General features: G+C 51.4%; 1 protein-coding gene and 1 long non-coding RNA gene across 2 annotated transcripts in view; one reads left to right on the forward strand and one right to left on the reverse strand.

Moving 5' to 3' along the window:
* LOC311435306 overlaps positions 1 to 540 on the reverse strand; it is a 1,480-nt gene extending 940 nt beyond the window's left edge. Inside the window, exon 1 of the long non-coding RNA XR_014692048.1 lies at positions 391 to 540. This is a non-coding gene — a long non-coding RNA (uncharacterized lncRNA). The remainder of the gene's footprint in view (positions 1 to 390) is intronic.
* A 128-nt stretch (positions 541 to 668) lies between these two features.
* On the forward strand, positions 669 to 8,179 carry ALOX5AP (arachidonate 5-lipoxygenase activating protein). Its single transcript, XM_084516114.1, has 5 exons — positions 669 to 841; positions 4,929 to 5,028; positions 6,106 to 6,176; positions 6,605 to 6,686; positions 7,329 to 8,179. The coding sequence occupies exons 1-5, from the start codon at positions 772 to 774 to the stop codon at positions 7,489 to 7,491; spliced, it is 486 nt and encodes a 161-aa protein (XP_084372240.1). The 5' UTR covers positions 669 to 771; the 3' UTR covers positions 7,492 to 8,179.
* Positions 8,180 to 20,726: the final 12,547 nt, after the last annotated feature.

The raw sequence follows: 20,726 nt of genomic DNA on the forward strand, positions 1-20,726 counted from the left end.
GCCCCATCCAGCCTGGCCTTGAGCACCTCCAGGGATGGGGCATCCACAGCTTCTCTGGGCAGCCTCTTCCAGTGCCTCACCTCTCAGAAGACATTTTCAGCTTCACAGGAGCCTTTCCACAGCTTCCACTCCCACAGCCTGTACGTACCTGCCACATGGGATCCCATCTTCCATGGGATCAGAGCTGGGGCAGAAAACATGCTGCAACGACTTTATTCAGCCATAATAGGCTCAGCCTGGAGAAACTGGGGTGCACCTGCAAAGGCTGAGCCAGTAAAGCTGAATGCTGGCAGCTGTCACCATCTCCCAGTTGGAAGGATGCAGGATCCATCCTTGGTAATGACATACATTTTGCACCCACAGGATTTGTGTTCTCCTTGCTCAACCTACCTGTTCCAACACAGGGAGCTCCTGCTTGTGCCCTGAGGGTCTCATCACTGGTGGGGCTGTGACCAGGGGGGCCCATGACTGGTCGTCATCCTTTCTTCTCCCAGCTGGGCAGTGGTCAGGCACTCGCAGACTTGTTTCTCCGCACTTCATCTGTAAAACAGCGAGGGATGAGGATGAAAAAGGGTGTGATGACGGAGCTTGTGGGCTGTGGCTGTGCTGTGCTGGCAGGCATCCGAGTGCGGGGTGCTACCGCTCTCCTGTGAGGCCATAGGAAGTGTTTCACGAGTCAAGATAAGAGAGACCATCACTTCCTCCTTCTGTGCTCACAGGGCTGAGCTGCCACCACGGCTGCAGCGTCCACCCCGACAGCCGGCACGCAAAATGGACCAGGAGACCCTGGGAAGCGTGGTCCTGCTTGCCATCGTCACCCTGATCAGCGTCGTCCAGAATGGTGAGCCAGAAATCAGCATTGGTGGAAGGGCTGAGAAAAAAAAAAAAACAGTGTGATGTGTGCTGAGCTGGTCCCTGGGCAAATAACCTCGTGCTGTAAGTGCGTGCAGGCGCAGGCACCGCTTTGGCTTTAGGGATGGTCTTCTTCCCTTTTCAGGGATCATCTTGTGTATCATCATTTCAATAGCCCTGCTCTGTGTGTTGCTCATGTGCATGTCAGCTAACGAAAGGGATGCCACGCTGGGGCTGCCAGTGACAACATGAGCTTCGTTTTGATGACTGGGATCTCTTTCTCTGGAGAAAGCCCCAGTGCTGCTCTTTGGCAGGAGCCTGGTGGGCTGCAGGGCTCAGAGCTTCGCACAGAGCTGGGTGAAGGCAGCAAAACTGCACCGACCCCTCTGAGAAGCCTGCTTGGATGATTTTGGGGGCACCCAGCTGTCCTGGTGCTGCAGCTCAGCTAATTTCAACTATCCGCAGTCCCTCCCTAGAAGACTGTGCGTTTCCTAGAATGGGGAAGTTTCCTTTTTTAGTTCTTATTCAGACCCTTTATACTCATAACTATTCTTCACGGCTTTTTAAATCAAACTGCAAGCTTCTCTGCTCTTCAAATGTCTTTTTAGCCTGATCATTCTGTACAAATACTTAATCATTTGAGCAGAAAATGCTGCCGAGCAGCCAGATAAGGGAGTGGGTTTTGCCCTGGGTGCACTGAGATTGTCTGAGTTCAGTGCGAACCAGAAGCATGGTGGGGATCTGATGCAAACACTAGAAACCTTCTGCCGAGGCTTCTTGGTGCAAACAGGAGATTTTCACTGCGGGCAAACTTCACAATCGGACCTAGGAAATGGGCTGTGCTGCAGGGAGGGGAAGTGGTGGGAGCTCAGCGTGAGCCTGGCTGCCACCAGGAGGAAAAAGAGCGAGGACTGGTGAAGTTTTGACGTAGGCACTGCATGCTGCATCATTCGACCCAATCGTCTTTTCCGGTAAATGCCCAGTGTGCAATGTCAGGGGTGGCACAATAGGGTGTCACAGCACATGCCACAAATAGAAAGGTTCCAGATGTGTCTGACCCGATGCCTGACCTTAAATGCTGCTCTGCCCTCTCCCTCTCCGTGGTGGCTTTGCCTTATCTTAACACCCACCCAGCCGCTCTCTCGCTCCCCTCCTCCAAGGGGAAGGGGGAGAAAATGCAATGAAACAGCTCGGGGGGTGGGTAAGGGCAGGGAGATTGCTCACCAGCTCCCATCACGGGCAAAACAGACTCAGCCTAAGGGAGAGCAATGTAATTTAGTGCCTGTTGATAGCGGACTAGCGGGCTGTGCTCAGCCCATAGCACGTTGTCTCCAGCCCCCTGCTCCTGCGTGGGCTCCTCTCCACGGGCTGCAGCTCCGGCCCGGGGCCTGCTCCTGCGGGGGCTCTCCATGGGCCGCAGCCTCCTCCAGGCCACATCCACCTGCTCCACCGGGGGCTCCTCCACCCATGGGGGGGCTGCAGCGTGGAGATCTGCTCCATGTGGGACCCATGGGCTGCAGGGGGACAGCCTGCTCCACTAGGGGCCTCTCCACGGGCCGCAGGGGAACTGCTGCTGCCTGCCTGGAGCACCTCCTGCCCTCCTGCTGCACTCACCTGGGGGCTGCAGGGCTGCTGCTCATTCCTCGCTCTCCCAGCTGCTATTGTGCAGTGTTTTTTTATCCCTTTCTTCAATCTGCTCTAACAGAGGCCCAACAAGCATTGTTCTTGGGTCCCTTTAGGAGCTGGGTGGAGCTGGCTCTGATCTGACACAGGGTAGCTCCTGGGCTGTTCCTCACTCCCCCCTGCTACCAAGCCCTTGCCACCTAAACCCAATACACTCTGAACCTGAGGCCTTTGCCTTGCAGAGTGACACACACTTTGGTTTCATGGAGATCCCTCTGTGAGACTACTGACCTCACTGCTGGACGGGTGGCACGCAGCCCTGAGCTATGGTTAAGACCTTGCATTCACTTCATTTCCTCCTCCCAAGCTTTCTGACTAGAAAGACCTGACTGATGTGGACGCTGTACGTTATATATACAGTAATTAGGGCAGCAGAAATGCTTGTCAAGGGCTTGCAGTTGTGCTAAACTCTTGCTGTGGTTCCCGTTCAGCACAGCAGAAAGAAAAGCCAATCTGGTGAACACTGCTGCTCTAAATCCAGGTGCAGGCTGTGGTGCTGCTCCCCACCCTCATTTTTTGCCATCACCTTGCTCATGTTAGGAGCCTCCACATCCTGCAGAATGACTCGGGTGGCCGGAGGTCTCTGAGTCACCCATGTAGCTTTGGTTTTGTTCTTGCATCACTGCGATGTTGCAATCCAGCAGCTCTGAGGGCAGAGCAGTGCTCGCTGCCCAGCAGATCGGGGCAGAGGAAGCGACGTGAAGTGGAAGGAAGGGGCAGCCTTGTACGCTCGCCAGTTTTTGCAGCCCTGCATCGTGCAGAGGAGCCAAATTAAACCTTTCGGCCTCCTCTCTCCTCACACCTTCCTGCTCTCCTCACTGGGCTTGGGCTGTGAGAAACCACCTTCTCACCTTGGCAGCCAGAGAAGAGCAGGAAATACAACTACAGTGCTATGAGCTGCTTCACACCGCAGAGTCTCCCATTTCCCCAGCCTAACAGGAGCACAATGTTGCTGTTCGGTGTTCTGGGTTTGGTGCTGCCAGCCCAAAGCTGTGGCAAGGGCTTCCTCTGGGTGGAACCTGCACACACATCATGTCAGAGATGTTGAGAGCTTCCAGGAGAGATGCCTGGATTTCCACAGCCCAGCAGACCCAGGACCCCCAGGCCTGTGCAGCCCTGATGCTGGAGGCTGGGAGTGGCTTCCCGTCACAGGAGCTCTACACTGGACAACAAAAAAATGTCATTTGTCTTTGACCAGGTCCTCCTAGACCCCATAAGAAGGTTAATAACCCAAAGATTGGGTCAGCAGGTGGAGGGGGACACCAGGTGGCTGTGCTGCTTGATGGGGTCAGCTCTGGGCTCTCCAGGGCCAGATCCTCCAGGACACCGTGCTGGTGGCTTTTAGTGAATGCTGGCTTAAAGCCCTGTTTTTTTTTTCTGGAGGAAGGCTGTGCATACTCAAGGAATCACTCAATATTGGAAAGCAAATATCTCAGAAGCTTTTACTGAAGGCAGCATCAGTACAAAAGACACACCTCCAGCATCCGTGAGGGGAAAAAAAGAAGTAGCTCGTTAGATTCCAGGGAAGAAATCCTACGGATTATCAAATCATCCTCCTATTGTTGCGATATTTATTTATTCATTTTTTTTCTGCTGCCTTCTCTTTTATACACATCTTCGGCTAATATTCTACACCACGGGGCGCCTTGGGTGCACTGAGATGGGGCGCGTGATAACACAAAGCTTGCAGCTTGTAGCCCGCCACAGCTCTGCCTGCTGTGTTTAGACCCGTGATGGATGGTCTCTGTTTTCGTGTCAGAAGATAAAGCAGGTTTGTCAAGCGCACCAGACGTTATCTCGAGGCGCCGCGTTGTTGCAGCAGCTAACATCCTGACACCACACCGTTGCTTAAAAGTGGGAAACGCGGCATGGATGCGCAGAGATCTGTCACCCAGACAAGGTTTTCAACGAGCCCATCAGGGAAACGAATAGGTCCTGTAGGATGGCCTTGTTTTGGCAAACAGGTGCCACTGAAAGGGAAGGGAATCTCTTTTCTCCCTGCTCTGTTAGGGAGTGAGGATGGAGTTTGGTGGCTCTGCCTGGGAAGTTTTTCCCCCTGGGGGCACAAATGCCTGAATTGTACCTCTGCAGGTAAAGGAATTGAACAGGGTTCAGGGCTGCTGCTCACATGTGAGAGCATGGGGACCCCTGAGGTGACAGCACATGAAACCCTTGCACAGAAGGTGGTGTTTCACCATGGTGAAGTGAGTGTGCTGGCCACATCCTGCACCGCCGCGCATCTCCTGCTGTCCAGGCACACAAGGGGATGCTCACGACAGCAGAACCGAGCCCACAGGGACCAGCTGCAGAACTATCTCCAAATGACATCTCAGATCAAACAGCTTGTGTGCTTTGTGGTGTTTTTTTCTTTTTTTTTTTTTTTTTCTTAACAGCTTTTTTTGCCAGCAAAGTGGAGCATGAGAGTAAACACTGCAACGGCAAAGGGATCCAGCGGCCGGGGTCCTCTGCCTTTGACCGCGTCTACACTGCCAAGTGAGTAGCAAGCTCATCTCCCTCTTCCTTAGGGCTTAATCCAAACCCTTTTGGGGTCCAAAGGTGGGTTCCCAATGCCCTCAGGTTAAGGCTTTGCTCTGCAAATTGCTGCGTGCCTTGCAGCAGCGCTCAGACCCACAGCTTTTGGTTGTGTTTGCTGGTGACTGCAGGACTTGCAGCCCTGGCGTGTAGGGTGTCCTGTCATTTGGGAACCCCCAGGAAGCACCTAATGCTGGACGGGTGCCACAAGCACATTGGTGTCCCCAAAAGCTCAAAAGGGAAGAGATGGTGACTCAAGGAGCAGGGGGGTGGCGGAGCTCCTAACAAAGCCCTGCTCCTCTCCTCTCTCCACTTCCCTGCCACACTCAGTGCATCTTGTCTTTGACATCCCTTCAGAGGGAGCAGGGGGGGAAATTAATTCCAAAGCAGAGGAGAAAAGAACATAAAGTATTTTTTATTACCCGTGAAGTGGTGGCATGGCGCTTGAAAAGGCACGGGACATCAAAACGCTGCCCTTCACAGCTGTGTGACCTCTGCAAGAGGAGAATGCCTCCCTCTGGAAGAGCGTTCCCAGCTGACGGAGGGAGTTGGAAATAACTCCTGTGCACATGCAAGGAGACACATTAACTTTGTCAGAGCTCCTTTCTGCCCTGCAGCGCTCCTCTTGTTGTTTTCACTCGGCTCTCAGTGCCCTTAACTTGATTAATACGACTTAAGCACGAGGATTTCCGAGCTGACAAAGCACACATTGTCTGTTACGCATGCTAGAGGAGGGAAGCGCATTTCCCAGCTGCCAGGCACTTTTGCGGGGCGGTTTGTTTCCCCGAGCAGGCAGAACAAAGGTGTCCATTCTCTGCAGGAGGAGGTGGCAGGTAAGCAAATCCGTGGGCGAGGTGGCGATGGTGCTGGGGCACCAGCACGCGAGGAGCAGCCTGCAGCATCCCCGTGCCTGTGTGTGGCCATCGTGGAGCTCACACTGCCCAAATCCACCTCACCGTCACTCGTGGGTGAACCAAAATGATTTTCTTTCCGTTTTCCCCGTGTTCTGATTTTTCTTGCTCACAAATTCCTTCCTAGCCAAAACTGTGGCCACGCCTACCCTACGTTCCTTGCCGTGCTTTGGTGCGCCGGGCTCCTCTGCAGCCAAGGTAACACTTGTTTTTATTCCCCCTTCCCCCTGGCATGACTTTCAGCAAGGGATGGAGAGCATTTTGGTGCTTCAGACTATTCCCAGAGGGTTGTTACTCTCTGCTCAGGGTGGAGGGTTTGGTGCTGGCTGCTGGGCATGCCACCCTATTCACCTTCAGAGCTGGAAATGGGCTCATTTGATTAAATCACCAGAGCTGCCCTGGAGGGGGCTGTTCTTTCTGGAAGAGAGGAGCTTCATGGCCAGGGGAAGAGGTGTGGGGAAAGCTGTTACATTCATTCCTGGGTTTCTGATGGGACCAGGTACACCTTTTGCATGGCTGAGGGCAGAATCACACTCAGAAAGTCCTCAGGGAAGGGGGAGTGTGGACGGTACACGCGGAGGGACCCAAGCTGGTGTTGGTAATGTGTTCTTCTGTGCTTTATGCAGCTCCTGCTGCTTTTGCTGGCCTGATGTACTTGTTCGTGAGGCAGAAGTACTTCGTGGGCTACCTGGGGGAGAGAACGCAGAGGTAAGACTGTGCAGAGCCCTTCACAAAACCCAGGCTGCTTCAGCAGCTCCTCCTCAGAATCACAGAGCCACAGGGTGGCTGAGGCTGGCAGGGCCCCTGGAGGCCCCTGGTGCCCCCCCTGCCCAAGCAGGGACCCCCAGAGCAGGCTGCCCAGGCCCACGTCCAGGCGGCTTTTGGAGCTCCCCAAGGAGGAGACCCCACAGCCTCTCTGGGGGTCACTGAGCAGAGCCTGGCTCCGGCCTCTCTGCACCTTCCCTTCAAGGGTTTAGGGACATGGATGGGATCCCCCTGAGCCTCCTCTTCTCCAGGCTGAGCAGCTCCAGCTCTCCCAGCTAGTATTTGCACAATGTCTTCCTCTCATCCTAATAAAGCTAATTAAGCACATGAAAAATAAAACTGGTCCACAGCCGTTGATGGCTGTGAAGATGGACCAGGTCCCTCTGAATGGCCTCTTAGGAGTTTTCACTGAAATCTAAGAGCTTGCAGGTGGCAGAAGTGCAAGCCAGAGCAGGAATTCTCCCCCTCTGTCACAACCCCTGGGCTGCACCAGCCGGCCTCAGCCACAGCGGCTGGAGGCCGAGGCCTCCTTGAGGTAGGTGGCCCGTGATAACCAGTTGCTTCCCTCCCTTCCCGTCTCCCCAGCACCCCTGGCTACCTGTTTGGGAAACGCATCATTTTGTTCCTGTTCCTCATGTCCGTGGCTGGGATACTCAACTACTATCTCATCTACTTCTTTGGAAGTGACTTCGAAATGCACATCAAGACGATAACCAGCGCCATCTCGCCGCTGCTGCTCATTCCCTAGCTCCCTGCAGAACGGAGGGGGGCAGCCTGCTTCATGTATCGATACCCAGAAGCAGCTATAATTCAGATGTTTAAGAAATGAACCCATAACCCTTTCAGATTGCTGTAAATCTAATGCTCAGTGGGCTTCGTAGTTTGATTTAACCTTGCTTTTTCCTTCAGGAAAAAGATTTATTGTGAGCGCTCAGCATGCCCAAGGAACGGTAACAACTTCCAGTTAATTCTTCAGAGTTTTTTTTTTTTCTATAAACTGAAGCTTGAAAGCTGACTGCATGACTGTAAGGGGTATTTTATGCTTCCATCGTAACCGTGCTGTCCTTAGCTCCTGTCATGAAGAGTAGGAGCCTCTCAGCCTCACCCCTGAAGGATTGTGCAGCTGCGAACATCTCCCACACTCACGCAGGTTTTCAGCATCCTCCTGCACCCAGCTGCCCACACAAATGCACAGGGCACCCGTTCCTTTGCATTTGTTGGTGACTGAGGGCAGGAGGACAGCAAGGTGGCCCCTGTCTGGTCTTCCTTGGTCAATACACGCGTGTGTAATGCTCCCAGCACTGATGTAATGCTCCCATCCACGCCTCAGCCTGGGTCTTCTCCCGGAGCTGTGTCTTGAGTCAATGAGCACCAGGTATATTGAGGGGGGTGGGTTTGTTTAGCTTGGCTTATTAAAGCAGCCTAAAAGGATGAAACGCCTTCACTGCCATCTTTTCACTTTGTGGAAAGTACCCAGAGGCTCAGCAGGATGCGGGCAAGCGACACAGCCCCGGGCTCTTGCAGGAGCTGCTGGTGGCTGTGAGCAGCCCTGAGGGACGTGTCTTTCTCACCTCCCTCCCTAATTAACAAGCTCAATTTGCTGCCTCCGTCACTAACGATGTGCCCCTGCACGCCCATGCCAAGCAGCAGCCTGATGAGAGAAGCAAACCGAGGCGGGCAAAGAGCCCGGCACAACCTTTTGTAGGCACTGCTGCCATAAGAGCGCTTAAGCTCTTAAGCCCATCTGATTACCACACGCGGGACGGGTAAAGCTGCATTTTATGACTCCTTCGGGAGGGACGGAGTCGTGGCTACATGAGCAGAGGGTTTGCAGAGCTGCGTGCCAAAGAGAGCAGCCTGCCTGCTTTGCACCACACTCCTCTCTCCGTACCTCAGCAGCAGCCACCCACCCTCGGTGGTGGCCCACCACCCCTCCACGGGGCCAGCTCTTCCACCAGCACCCCCGGAGAGAAGGGGCAGCTCCTCGAGGCCTGGAGCCAGCACTGTGGCAATGCTCCTGCTGCCGGCACCGTCACTCGGTGCAGAGGAGGAGATGCTCTCAGGGGCTCCACCAGCACCACGGGCCTTGCTCTCCGGCCTGCCTGCTCGCCCTGAGGGCTGAGTCCTGGTTATGGAGGCCATCGCTTGTTGGAGGTGGCTCTCCCAACCCTATGTGTCCGCCCTGTGGGTGTCAGCACCCGGGTGAGGCTCCCCTGGTGTCCTTTTTGCCTCTGCAGCCCACTTGAGCTCCTTCTCACAACTCCCCCTAGCATGGAAAGAGAAGCACCACCACCTTCCTGATTCTCTCAGCTATAAAGGGTAAAAGATGAACCAAATGTCTCTTTGGGGTCAGAAAAGCCACCCCAGCACTCTCAAGGTTCTCCGTCAATGGCTAGCTTCCACACACCTGTATGTAGGTGAAATCATTTCGTGTCTAAGTCATTTCCTAAGGGAACTAAGTCAGGCCCATCTTCTGTAAGCATTTATTTTGCAAGAATGTCACCTACTTACTTCCTCAACGCCTTTCTGATAACAAAAGAAATGAAAATGTAGGCAAAATCTATTTTCCATCTCTCTATAAATGGAAGCGATGAGAGCCCCAGACACACAAACAGGTGGTGCACAAACGGAGCGCTATGCAAATCCTCCGTGAATGTCACACTCTGTTTTCTGTGCTGCCGGCAAGGCTTGTGGTTGCATTTGCCTTTTTGCTCTTTCTATGAGGAGAGGCCGCTCCGGTTTATTTGGGCTTTCCCTGCCGCGCTGCACAGCTCCAGTTTTGGCTTTCTGCAGGCAAAACCACCCCGTTCTCGGTGCTGCAGCCGCCAGCGCGTTGCCCACCGGCACACCAGGAAGCTGCAAGCGTACATCCACCTGCAAAAATAAATGTATTAGCATAAAAGACATGTGGGTGCATATAGGGGTCATATAGATGTGGACCTACAAGGACCTTCTGTGTGGGACATGGTGACAGAGCCCTGTGCTGGCTCTATGTGATGTGTCCATATGCAAAGGCACAGGGTGTTTGCTTACTATATCCATATGGACATGTATAGGAGCTGCTGAGTCACACAAATGCTGAGTTTTTGGGAAAGGCAGGGAAAAGGGTCGCTCGGGCAGCAGCCCTCCTCCCACAGCTTGCAGGCTGTGCACATCAGGGACTGCGGAGGCTGCGGGGAGCTGGGCTATGGCAGGATGCTTTCCATCTGCTGACAAAGCGCCGGGGCGCACGCAGTATTCCTGCCACAGCAGCGCATCCCTTTCCGTACAGCACTACAACCCTCTAGTGGAAACTTGCTCCTATCGGCACGCAGGTGCTTCGGAGCTGTTCCTCGGAGATTTCCAGCCTGACAGTGATGTAACAGCACCTTACAGCTGTGAACTGATGCATTTTTACTACTGAATGCTGTTTTTTTATTATTCCACCACATCGGAACCCCAGTCTTGAAGCAGAACCCCATCCCACGCCTCACAGAGCAAGCAGTCCTGCTCAGCACCGAGCCCAAAAAAGCAGGTAGGATTAGAAATCTGTATGCCACCCACAAGAGTTTCCTGCAGCATTTGCCAGCTTCCCAGCAAGCACCTTTTCAGTCTGTGTTGTGTCTGCGCCGGGTTTCCAAACACATTTCTGAGGGCTGGGAGAGAAATTCTGCTGGCACAGAGCAAACACTGACCCTGGGCAGCATCTTCAGCCCTGAGATTGCATTTTTCTGGCAGAGAAGCTGGTTTAGCACCCACAGACACCTTTCAAAAAGCAACGCAATGCCTTGTCGGGGTGGGATGCTGCCAAGCATTTAGCACTGGCCTGGCTTTGCCCTGCCCACATCAGTGGTGCGCGTTTTGTAGCCCACAGTGGGAGCAGGATCAGGCCATGCAGGTAACGCTTGGCAATAGTCCATCCTTGATAAATGAAAGGCTAGCACAGAATAAGACTAGTGGTAAAACCATCCCCTGGGTTGTTCTAAGCTGATCTCATGCTCCAGCTGGAGTGCATGGGGTGAGCGTTCACATGGAGAAGCTGCAGATCCTGCAGATCCCCACAGAGCCCTTAGAGGACATGCTGGCACCCAGGAGGGGGAAGGACCTCCCTTTGGGGCACCCAGGGGATGTGCATGGGCTTCACCATCTCTTTGGGTGACAGCTCCTGTCCCAAGGCCCATCAGCGAGGTGCAGGATGCCAAAGGGCAAGCAGCCTCCACAGTGAGCTCCTTTTAAATAATAAATAACTTTTCAGTTCTACCTGCAAGGATCTTCTCACTGTGAGATGATTTCATCAGGCAGATGAGCTTCTGGGGCTCCTTGCTGGCTTTTTATGGAGCTGCTCAGATGCCACCTGAAGGGGACATCCCACATGTCCCCAAGGGCAGGGGACTGGACACCAATCGGCCAGCTACAATGTGATGCACGGGGAGCAAGCATGGACTTTTTTCACCTAAATAAATAAAAAAATACATGAATACATAAATAAATAAAGGACTGGTGGTATCACAGTGGGGGTTGAAATCTGGGTTGTAGCAATGCCAACTCCACCACAGTGTTTGTCTGCACACTGGGACCCCTCCTAAGGCCAGAGGATGCTTCATGAGGCTTAAAAGAAGGACTGATGCCTGTGGTGGTGCTGCTGGCCACCACTTGTACGAGCTGTGGTTGATTTGTTGTCCTTGTGTTTTCTCAAGAGCACGCCACCCCAGCCCCCATCACCAAACAATGTTATTCTGCGTTTTTGGCACCAGCTTAGTCCTTGAAGGGGGGACATAATCCTGCTCTGGGATGAAGCAGGACAGCACGGTGTCTCCTGGCCACCTGCTTCTTGCTCCTCCTGTGCCACAGCACAGGAATTTCTTTTCCAAAGGCAGCAGCAGCCCTCCACAGACAGGAGGGTGGTGCTTGTCTTCACCAGCAGCTGTGGTGCTGTGGTTCCACCAGCTGCTATGTCCCTGTGTCACCTCCAAGGAGGCCCCAAGTCCTCATGGCAGACAGATTTACTTCCTTCCATAAAACAAAATACCCCATCATTCATCAAAGTTTAGGTTAGAGCTTAGTCTTGAGCTATGCTCAGCAATACTGAGGTGTCTTGAAGCACATCTCGCTCCACATGCCTTCATCAGACACTGGTGCCGAAAACAATTTTTGTGGCATGACCCCAACACTCAGCCCCACTCCAACTTCATTCCCCAAATTGTCCCAGCTCCTATCATGCTTCCCAACCATCCCCTTTGGTGTCAGCCCCGCTTTTGCATCCCTTTCCCACACTTGATTTCCCCTCCTGTCTGTCTGATGGGTACGGACAGGTCCCTTGGTAGGTCTGCCTGGTGAGCCAGTGCAGGAGCTGATCTGACTGAAGACAACATTTTTTTTTTTCCTTTACTAAGTTATCTTCAACCCAGCTAAGCTCCCTGATCTGTCACAGCCGCAGTCGCACAACCAAGATGCCTGGGCAGATGGGGACCCCACAGAAATACTTGTGGGGTTTCTCCTCTGTCCAGTGTAAATGCTGTCCCGATGTTTTAGTCTCGAGACACTCCTGTGTGGGAGAAGTTTCCTTTCCCTGACTCACACAGAGAGTGGCCAAGCCAAAAGCCTACTTCTCCAACCTCACCTAGTCCATGGGATTCACACAGAAAATACGATTGTGCCTGGTTTCTGCTAGCCTTTCCCTGCTGCTGGGCCAGATCTCCAGCAGCACCAACCCCACACAAGGCATACAGCTAACAAATGGAAAATAGCAGCAGGAAACTGTCCGGGCATGTTATGGGCACCAAAAACCCCGTGAGTCACTGCTTGTCCCACCCACTGTTGGTTTAATGGCTCCTGGACTGCTTGCTGTATTGCAGAACAGTACTTTCTTTTCCAAAGCAGGGACTTATGATTGATTTTTTTTTTTTAATGATTTTTTTTTTTTTTTTAACTGAAGTAGCAGGATGTAGCCCTTCTGATGGGACCTGGCTGGCAGCAGCAATGTCACGGTTTGAGCTTGCAGAGGTTGCTAATGAAACTCGAGTTCCCTGGCAAATACAGCTGAGCTTTTCCTGTCCCCACACACGTCAGACTGCCTGTGAAACAGTGCCTTATTGAAAGGGAGAGCTGAAAAGCAGGAAGGTAGATAAACAGGGATGCCTTTTTAGCAGAGAAACACCTCGTGTAGGATTGTTTCACACATGTCCATCACGTCCCCTTCACCTTTTCTTCTCACGAGGTGCCACCAAAGCCCCTGTGGGACATCCCTGAACCAGGCCCTGCTTGGTTGCTGCTAACCCCGAGCACAAGCCTCACCAGGGCAACCTGGGGTTCCCAGCTCTGGCATTTCTAAAAGCTGTTTCCAGGAGACTGCCCTGTCCCCTGTGGTTTTGGGGGCCCTACATCACGCTTTGCCTCATGGTGGGCTCCTTTCATGGGGCCAGGCCGCTGCTGGCCTCCCAGGCCCCATGAGGCAGCTCCTGGTTTCCCCAAGCCATGTGTGGTCTCACAAGCTGCCAGCCAGCTGTGTGTGCCCTGTCCTAACTGGAAACAGCACAAACCCACCCCAGCCACGTTCCTGGTATTTATCAGTTGCTGGGCACAAGGTGGAGATGGTCACCCACATGGTTGTGGGCCCACTGTAGGCACTGCATCATGCACCGGTGTACATGGGGTAACCCAAAGGAGGCCGTGAGGGGTCTGGTTGGGACTTCCACGTGCAGCCACCATGCAAGTGATGAGTAAGGAGTGATGGCTGAGATGTGGTTACACCTCGCATAGAGAGGCAGCAGCGTCACAGAGAGCATTTGGTAGCTTGCAGACACCGGGAGGAGACGGCTCTCAGCTCCCTGAACCCCCTCCGGCTCTGGGGAAGGGGTTGTCTCACCCCCACCTTTACATAGACACGGATGAGATCCAATGGTTTCTTCCTCAAATGGCACAGGTCTGCCCATTTCTGCGGGCTGCAGCAGCCTGCGGAAAGCGTCTGACAGAGGCCAGAGCTGTTGCAAGACAAATTGCAGGAGGGGGAGGCGCAGAGTGCAGCCTCTGCCCGTGGCTGGATAGTTACGGTGCTGGAGATGAAATTAGTGGAGTCACTCTGAGCAGGTTAAATGCTGCTTTTAAATACAGCTGGAGATTATAGGAGGCCTGGGGAGTATTGCTGTGTTTACCCCGTGCTTGTACCCGTTCACAGGGATCTATCTGCTCTCATCAGCTGTCAGAGGCAGGATCCTGCCTGCAAGGATTTCTGGTTTGACTCAGTACAGCTGATCTTATGTTTTTATGCATTTCTTCTCGCTTATTTTGCAAAGCACACCATGGCTCTCCACCAAGGTGAGGGGAACAGCGCGGTGACACATGCTGGAAATCAATTAAGAGACACCCTGCCAAATCTGGTCCTTTGTCAAATGATTCAGCAAGCAACTATGGGATGGTACAAATGGGTTTTATCAGCATAGCATGAAAAAAAAAAAAATAAATCAGCACTGCTAATGAAAGAAAGATTAGTCCACGGTCCCCCTAGACCGTAACTGGGCAGGGCTTGCTCTCTCCCTTCACCAGCAGATGACCACCTGAGACCTGAGGTGCTGGACAGACGTCCCCTGCTCCCAGTGACATCCTCTCATTGCTGCATTCTCCACTGAAAAGGGATCCCACAGAGGTGCTCAGGAGCATCACCCCATCCTGAGGTCCTCCCTCCACTGCTGCTGCACTTACTGCTGGTGCTCAGCATCCTTTGGCTGCACCTAGACCCCATGGCACATGGTGCTGCTCTCTGAATCTTTGTCACCAACAAAAAAAATTAACAATGCAGACAGTGGCACCAGCTCCAATCTGAGCCTGTTTTCTTCCAGGGTGTCTGGAGTGTGTAGGAGTCAAGCTGTGCCCTATCTGCCACTTGTAGGACTGGTGGCACCTGTGAACCCACAGCGCTGGACCTTCTGAAGCTTGCACAAGACACTCAGTGGTTCTGGGCGTAGGTAGGCTCATTTTTGGAAGAAGTGGCACCCTGGGCTTGTCATGCTACCTTCACCCAGGTGTCTTTCAAGCAAGTATGACAGGAGCAGCCCAGCAGGGAGCCGTGCAGAAGACACGAATGACAAGATGAATGCCCCTCCATGCCACACAGCACACCTACACTGCTGCATCCCCAGCATCCCATGCTCAGCCTCCTTCAGCAGAAATGCCTCCAAACACAGGCTCAGGGCACACCTTGAGGCAAACACCTCTGTAAGAGCCAGCACGAATTCAGCACCAGCAAATGCAGAAGCACAGCTCAGGGCAGCACTTGGCAGGCTGCTCGCTGCCTCCTCCCTGCATCCCTTCTGGGCTGAGGAAGCACAGAGGGTGATGCAGCAGTTGTTTCTCCAGCACAGTCAGTGCTGCAGCTCTTTATTTTGTAGTGGGGGTGTAGCAAGCCTGGAAAAGCATGTGGACAGACTCAGAAACCAACTACAAACCAGCTTGCAATGGTCAGGTGCTCAGGAGTTCATAAAAGTTTTGTTCTCTTCATGACAGTGTGCTTTATCCTTGCTGTCTGGAGTTTTCTAGCCCAGATGGCAAACGCTAATTGGCTTTTTGCTATGGGTGACTACTGTACCATGCTTTATCCTAACAAGGGCTCTAAAGTTCCTTACCGATCCGGTTTCTTGGGCTTTCATTACGTACAGCAGTAGAAATCTGTGGGAGGTGTGCTAAAGATACCCCTACCCTAAGTGTCCATTTGTGGTATAGCCCTGCAGGAGCCACGCAAGGGTACATAACTCCCTCTTTATGTTCACCGTCAGTATGGTTAAAACCAAATTGATGGCACGCAGAGCCAGGCCAGTTTGTGGCATGCCTCCAAAGCTCTTACACTGGTACCTTGATCGCCATGCCAGGAGACCCCACAGAGGTTATTGCCTTGCTGCGTGCAGAGGCAGCCTTGGGGCTGGGGTAGGGTAAGCTGTGAGCGGCTGCCTTGCACGCTCTTTTTCTGCCTCAGCACATCTTATATCACTTAGGCCAACGCTCTTCCAACAGGTCTGAGGATTTAGTGCCGTTCGTATTTGATCAGGCAGATCCCTGAGGAACCATTTGGATAGTGGAGGATATGAGCGCAGAATATGAAGGGAACACCTGGGTCATTAAACCCCGTTCCCTGTCGTCCCTGGCAACCATATAATAGACATTTAATCCAGCAAGGCCCAGCTACCTCCTTTCCTCCTCCCCTGTGTGGCCGGAGCCTGAAACATGATATTAAAGCCATCGCTGAGAGCACATTTCTTGCTGCAAAAAGGCAGCGCTCCCAGAAAATGGAAATTCTCTGGTGTCTTTGGTCATAATATATCGGCAGGAATAACACCGCTCCTAGCAATAGCATTTCACACAGCCAGACTTGGCGTCTGCCCAAACACTTTCTCAGCCATTTTAGAGATTTATAACTAATAATTGCATAGCTGGATAAATAATTAGACTCTGAGGTTTTGTCTTAGCTTTTTCTTTTTTTTTTTTCCTGATAAATAAATCCCTTATTCACAAGCTATATTAAAACACCTGTCAGTAGTATAATGGGCCCTTCATATTGGTGACTTGCTTATTTCCTGCCTGGGTACATTGATTTCATTTCCATTATCCGTCCTATTTTATTCATGTAATTATCAGGCCTATCTTCTGTCAGAAATACATCTGCTGTGAGTGTATAGGTGTCTGTGAGTGTCCATAGGGATACACTGGAGATAATTCACAGACACAAACACACACTTGTGGTTACAGAGAAGCCAGTCAGTGCAAGGCAGGAACCCCCCAGGAAATGGTGGAGCCATTTTACATTAAGCCAGATCTCCACGTTAATGCCAAGATATGGTGGAGATATGGCAGAGAGACAGTCGAGACGTGGCAGCCACCTTGTCCCTCAAAGGGGGACACATAGCATCCCTCAGGCTCCACCAAGGAGCTCTTGGATGATGTCTGGAAATAACTCAGTGCTGAGAAGAGATGAGCACATCACCTTTTGGCAACTGGAGGCAGGTATGTTGGAGGGATGATGTAGGGGTGAGGAGGGGTGCAGCATTACCATCTTCTTGGGGGATGTGCTGGTAGTGAGAAAGCAAGGCAAAAGCTGTCTAGTAGTAGACTGCCTCCTACCAAAAAAACAAAATATAAACTCTGAAGACCCAGAAGATGCTGGAGCCAAAGCCTGGGTTTTGTCTGCACTTGATTCCCTTTGCATTTCAAGCCAGCTGGGTGCTGTAGTGAAACAAAGCTGATGGTGCTGCAGCGAACCAAAGCTGATGGTGCTGCAGCAAGGGGGGCAGGAAGACCTGCGACCATTGCTCACGTTTCGACCTCACTGCAAACATGGGTGTAGCCAACATGGATCACCTGAGCTCATCAGTGAAAACTGGGCTCATTTTGGGTCTGATCAGCTTGATTTCATGGCTGTGTGGGGATACAATAAAAAGTAAAGGCACTGGCTTTGGGCCCAGCATCTTGTGCCTCAGAGGGTGAGAGTTTATGTGCAAGAAGTATTTCTTAGTGACAGCAATTGCCTTTTGTCCATCTGGGAGCTTCTGGCACAACACCAGCAAGTGGCAGCAGCCGGGAGGTGGATAAACATTGTTTTTTCCATTTTTATTCCAAGGATGGACAAAGTTTGCATCATGCAGCTATAAAAAGCAAACCCTGATGGGTTGAGTCAAGGAAAAACAATCTACAGGATCTTGCTAATTCCTCATAACCACTTTCTGCTTTTCGCCCTTGGGCCCAGGCCTTGCAGCAGGAGTCATGGAAATGCTTTTTAGACAAACCCTTGAGGCAACTCTGCAGGAACGCCACCAGAAGTGGAAGGGCTGAGCAGAACCCCGAGGACTTTTCAGAGCTCTCCTTTAACGTTGTGTTTTTGCTGGAGGTGCCTTTGCCTTTTGCCGAATGTCAGGGGTGAGCTGCCCACCCCCTGACAGCCATGGCAGGGTGATGGTAGGTGGCCGGCTGCTGGACGGGGTCCAGGAGAGTTTCAGGGAAGATATCAGTCACACCACTTCCCAGAAAACGCTTCAGTAACCACCAAGTGCTCTCACAGCCCTGAGGGGTTTTCTTTTAATTTCCTTGGCCTGTTGGGTTTTATTTTTGATATTACCTTGTGAAAACTCCTGCCCTTAGCAGCTGAACCTGTCACCACCTCTCAGAGCGGGCAGGTTTGCCCCTGCGCCCTGCAGAGGGATGCTCTTCCCAAAGCCATGGTGCAGCATCGCTCACGATGTGCCCGGACACTGCAGTCACATCCCTTGCAGTCATCTTGCCTCTCAGAACAACAATTTTGTGCTGTACTGATAAAAAATCAAAGTACTCTTTCAGCCACTAGTTGACCTCATGGGTCATTTCCCTCTACACGTAGACAAGAACGAGAGGGATCACGTTGACCTGGGTTTATCATAAATTTTCACATAATTAGGACTTTCCAACCAGGCCTCCAGAGGCCTGAGCAGCCAGATGTAGTCGGAGAAGCGTGGTGAGAACAGCCAAGATCTTCTCTAATGAGGTGAACTGTGGGACCTAGAGGCTGGAGCACACTTCGTACAGGGCTACTGTGTCCAGCTTTAGGGAACTGCACTGCAAAACCTACATGGAAAACATTCCCAATGATGCCATGCCATGTTCTCTCCTGGATGGGATGGAGATGGAGAAAAGGTGGAGAGGAAGAACTAAAATGATGAAACTTTTTAAAGTAAGGAGAGGCTAAAAAAGTTTTGGAGAGAAGGCAGCAGGGCAGGGGCAGGGGACTGACACTTGCAAAATCATAAAGGCAATAGATGAGGTGAATGCAGAATTGTTATTTGTCATATCCCATGTACTAGAACTTGGAGGGGGCATGATAAAACTAGTAGTAGATTGGGTTAGGATAGGTAAAAGGGCTTCTTTAAATAGAGTAGTGAACCTCTGAAATTTGAACATGAAGGGAAAGGGGATAGGACAAAAGGGGACTAAACACTCTTATGGACAACAGGTCCATAACCTATGGTAAATGAAATACAGAGGAATGCACCATCTACCAGCCCTCATACACCAATTGCAGCTGCTGGGGGAGAACGGGAGAAGGGCTGCAGAAAATCTCTGGCCTCATGTGTGCTCCCTTAGAAGCATTTCTTACTGTCATGGTCAGGGACGGGGTCCTTGGCTAGAAGAAACGTTGGTCTGAACATCCAGGACATTTCTTGTGTTCTTAGAGAGAAACATGTCAGGGAAAAAATTAAAAAATAAAATTAAAAAATATATATAAAGAAAACCACATTTCTCACTGATGTTTAAGAATGACTCAGACGGAAAATGTTTCCCATATGCTTCTGTGCAGAAGCTGATTCTGGTCCAAACAAAGGGAAAAAAAGGGCTAAGGCACAATGGCTTAGAAAGGGGGCAATGAAATTAAAACCTGCTGGAATCGTGTTTAAATAGTGTCTAGAGGGAGTGGGACCTGATGTGATCCAGTTTGTTCCCTCTGAGCTGTCCCCAGAGCCCTAATTGGGCTTTTTCTTGGAGAGAGCTACCTGGACCACATGCAAAATTGAGAGAAGGTATGGGCCAGAAGTTAAGCAATGGGTTGTTCAAGGATGATGAGGGTCCAATATCCCCTCTTTTACTTATCACTGTCAACATGTCCATTGTGCATGTCTCTAACCTACATTCACTGACAATTTTGCAAAACACCATGTAGGTGCTCATCTATTTGGCTTATTATAACACATCCTCAACCTATAATTCTTGCACAAAAAGTAAAATAAGAATTAGGTATGAAAAGCGGTGATTTACAAGAATGAGTAAGCCAGTGTTTAACCTAGCCAGCTAATTTTCCTTTAAATCTCTGCTGAAAGCCACAGGCAGGCTTCCAGCATGTGAGTCTTTCTTCAGCATTTCCTACAATTCGAACAAGAGTTCATTTGGAGTTAGAGATTGCTAGGGGAAATTGGCTCTTCTCCGTCTGGTTTCCACCCATTCTGCAAAGATCCCGCAAAAAAAAATTGAAAAGCATTTCCTAAAATTTCAACGTGTGCTGCAGCCACTGGAAATCGAGTGGGAAACACCAGTGCAATAACCAACAAATGAGGTTGCATGGCAGAAGGATCTTGACCTTCAGCTTCAGTGGGACTGGAGTACTACTAGGAGCAATGACTGTCGGGTCCCTTATGACTAAGAATCCTTCGGCCCGAGTCAATGGGAGCCATGAGGAGAGCTTTGGGGAATTCATTTTCCATTCAAGCCACATGGAAAGAAACCTGGAAACCACAATGCCGCGATCTCTAGATCAAACTCAAACTTTGGCAACCCTACAGGAGGCATGTTTTTTAACTAGAAATGTTCGGTATTTCAACCCATGTGCATTTCCAGCGACAGGGCCCAGAAACATCCCAAAGTATGTCTCATGCCTTTTCAATATGCTCAGTAGCTATTTCTGAACCTTGTATGAAATTCTGTGGGGGGTAAGCAACCAAGCATGTTGCATGTAGCTGATCTCCAAAAGTGGAGCCTGTCTGAGCACAGAGCAAAGAAAAGTGAGCATGGAGAGAACCCAATGGACATAAAAGTGCATTCCTGTATAGCTGAGGTATTTAATGCTGGGGATGTCCAATGTTTAACACCTAATACCTATATCATTTGGGACACAGAAGGTGGAAGGTTCCTTTTGACTTACCGTGGAAGCCCTTCTCTCTGGAAATGTTTGGTGCATGTAGATTTGCTCAAATGACCTGTGGAGAAAGCTGAAGGGACAGCATTTATCATCTTCTAGTGCTGGGACTGTCAGCCAGAAAACAGGGCAAAGCTACAGGTAGTGAATGTGATTTTTGAGCTGGTCTGGGTTTGGAGGGCAGAGATGCTAAAACCTGGTTAGTTACAGCCTTCGGACAGGCCTATGAAACCTATTTTTTGATAGGTTGGTCCAAAACTTTTACAAGTTTGGGCTACACTGACAGCCCTGCTGACACGGGCAGGCATTTCTCACTGCAGCAGCATTCAGCAGCTCCTCCAGGTGCTCTCCTTCATCAGCTGGTC

The sequence above is a fragment of the Aythya ferina genome, assembly GCF_964211825.1.
Source record: "Aythya ferina genome assembly, chromosome: 1".
NCBI classification, from domain to species: Eukaryota; Metazoa; Chordata; class Aves; order Anseriformes; family Anatidae; genus Aythya; species Aythya ferina.

Coding starts and splice junctions, on each gene's coding strand:
- ALOX5AP (XM_084516114.1), top strand. CDS start 772: ATGGACCAGGAGACCCTGGGAAGCGTGGTCCTGCTTGCCATCGTCACC. Junction 5,029..6,105: donor GACCGCGTCTACACTGCCAA/GTGAGTAGCAAG, acceptor ATTCCTTCCTAG/CCAAAACTGTGGCCACGCCT. Junction 6,687..7,328: donor CTGGGGGAGAGAACGCAGAG/GTAAGACTGTGC, acceptor CCGTCTCCCCAG/CACCCCTGGCTACCTGTTTG.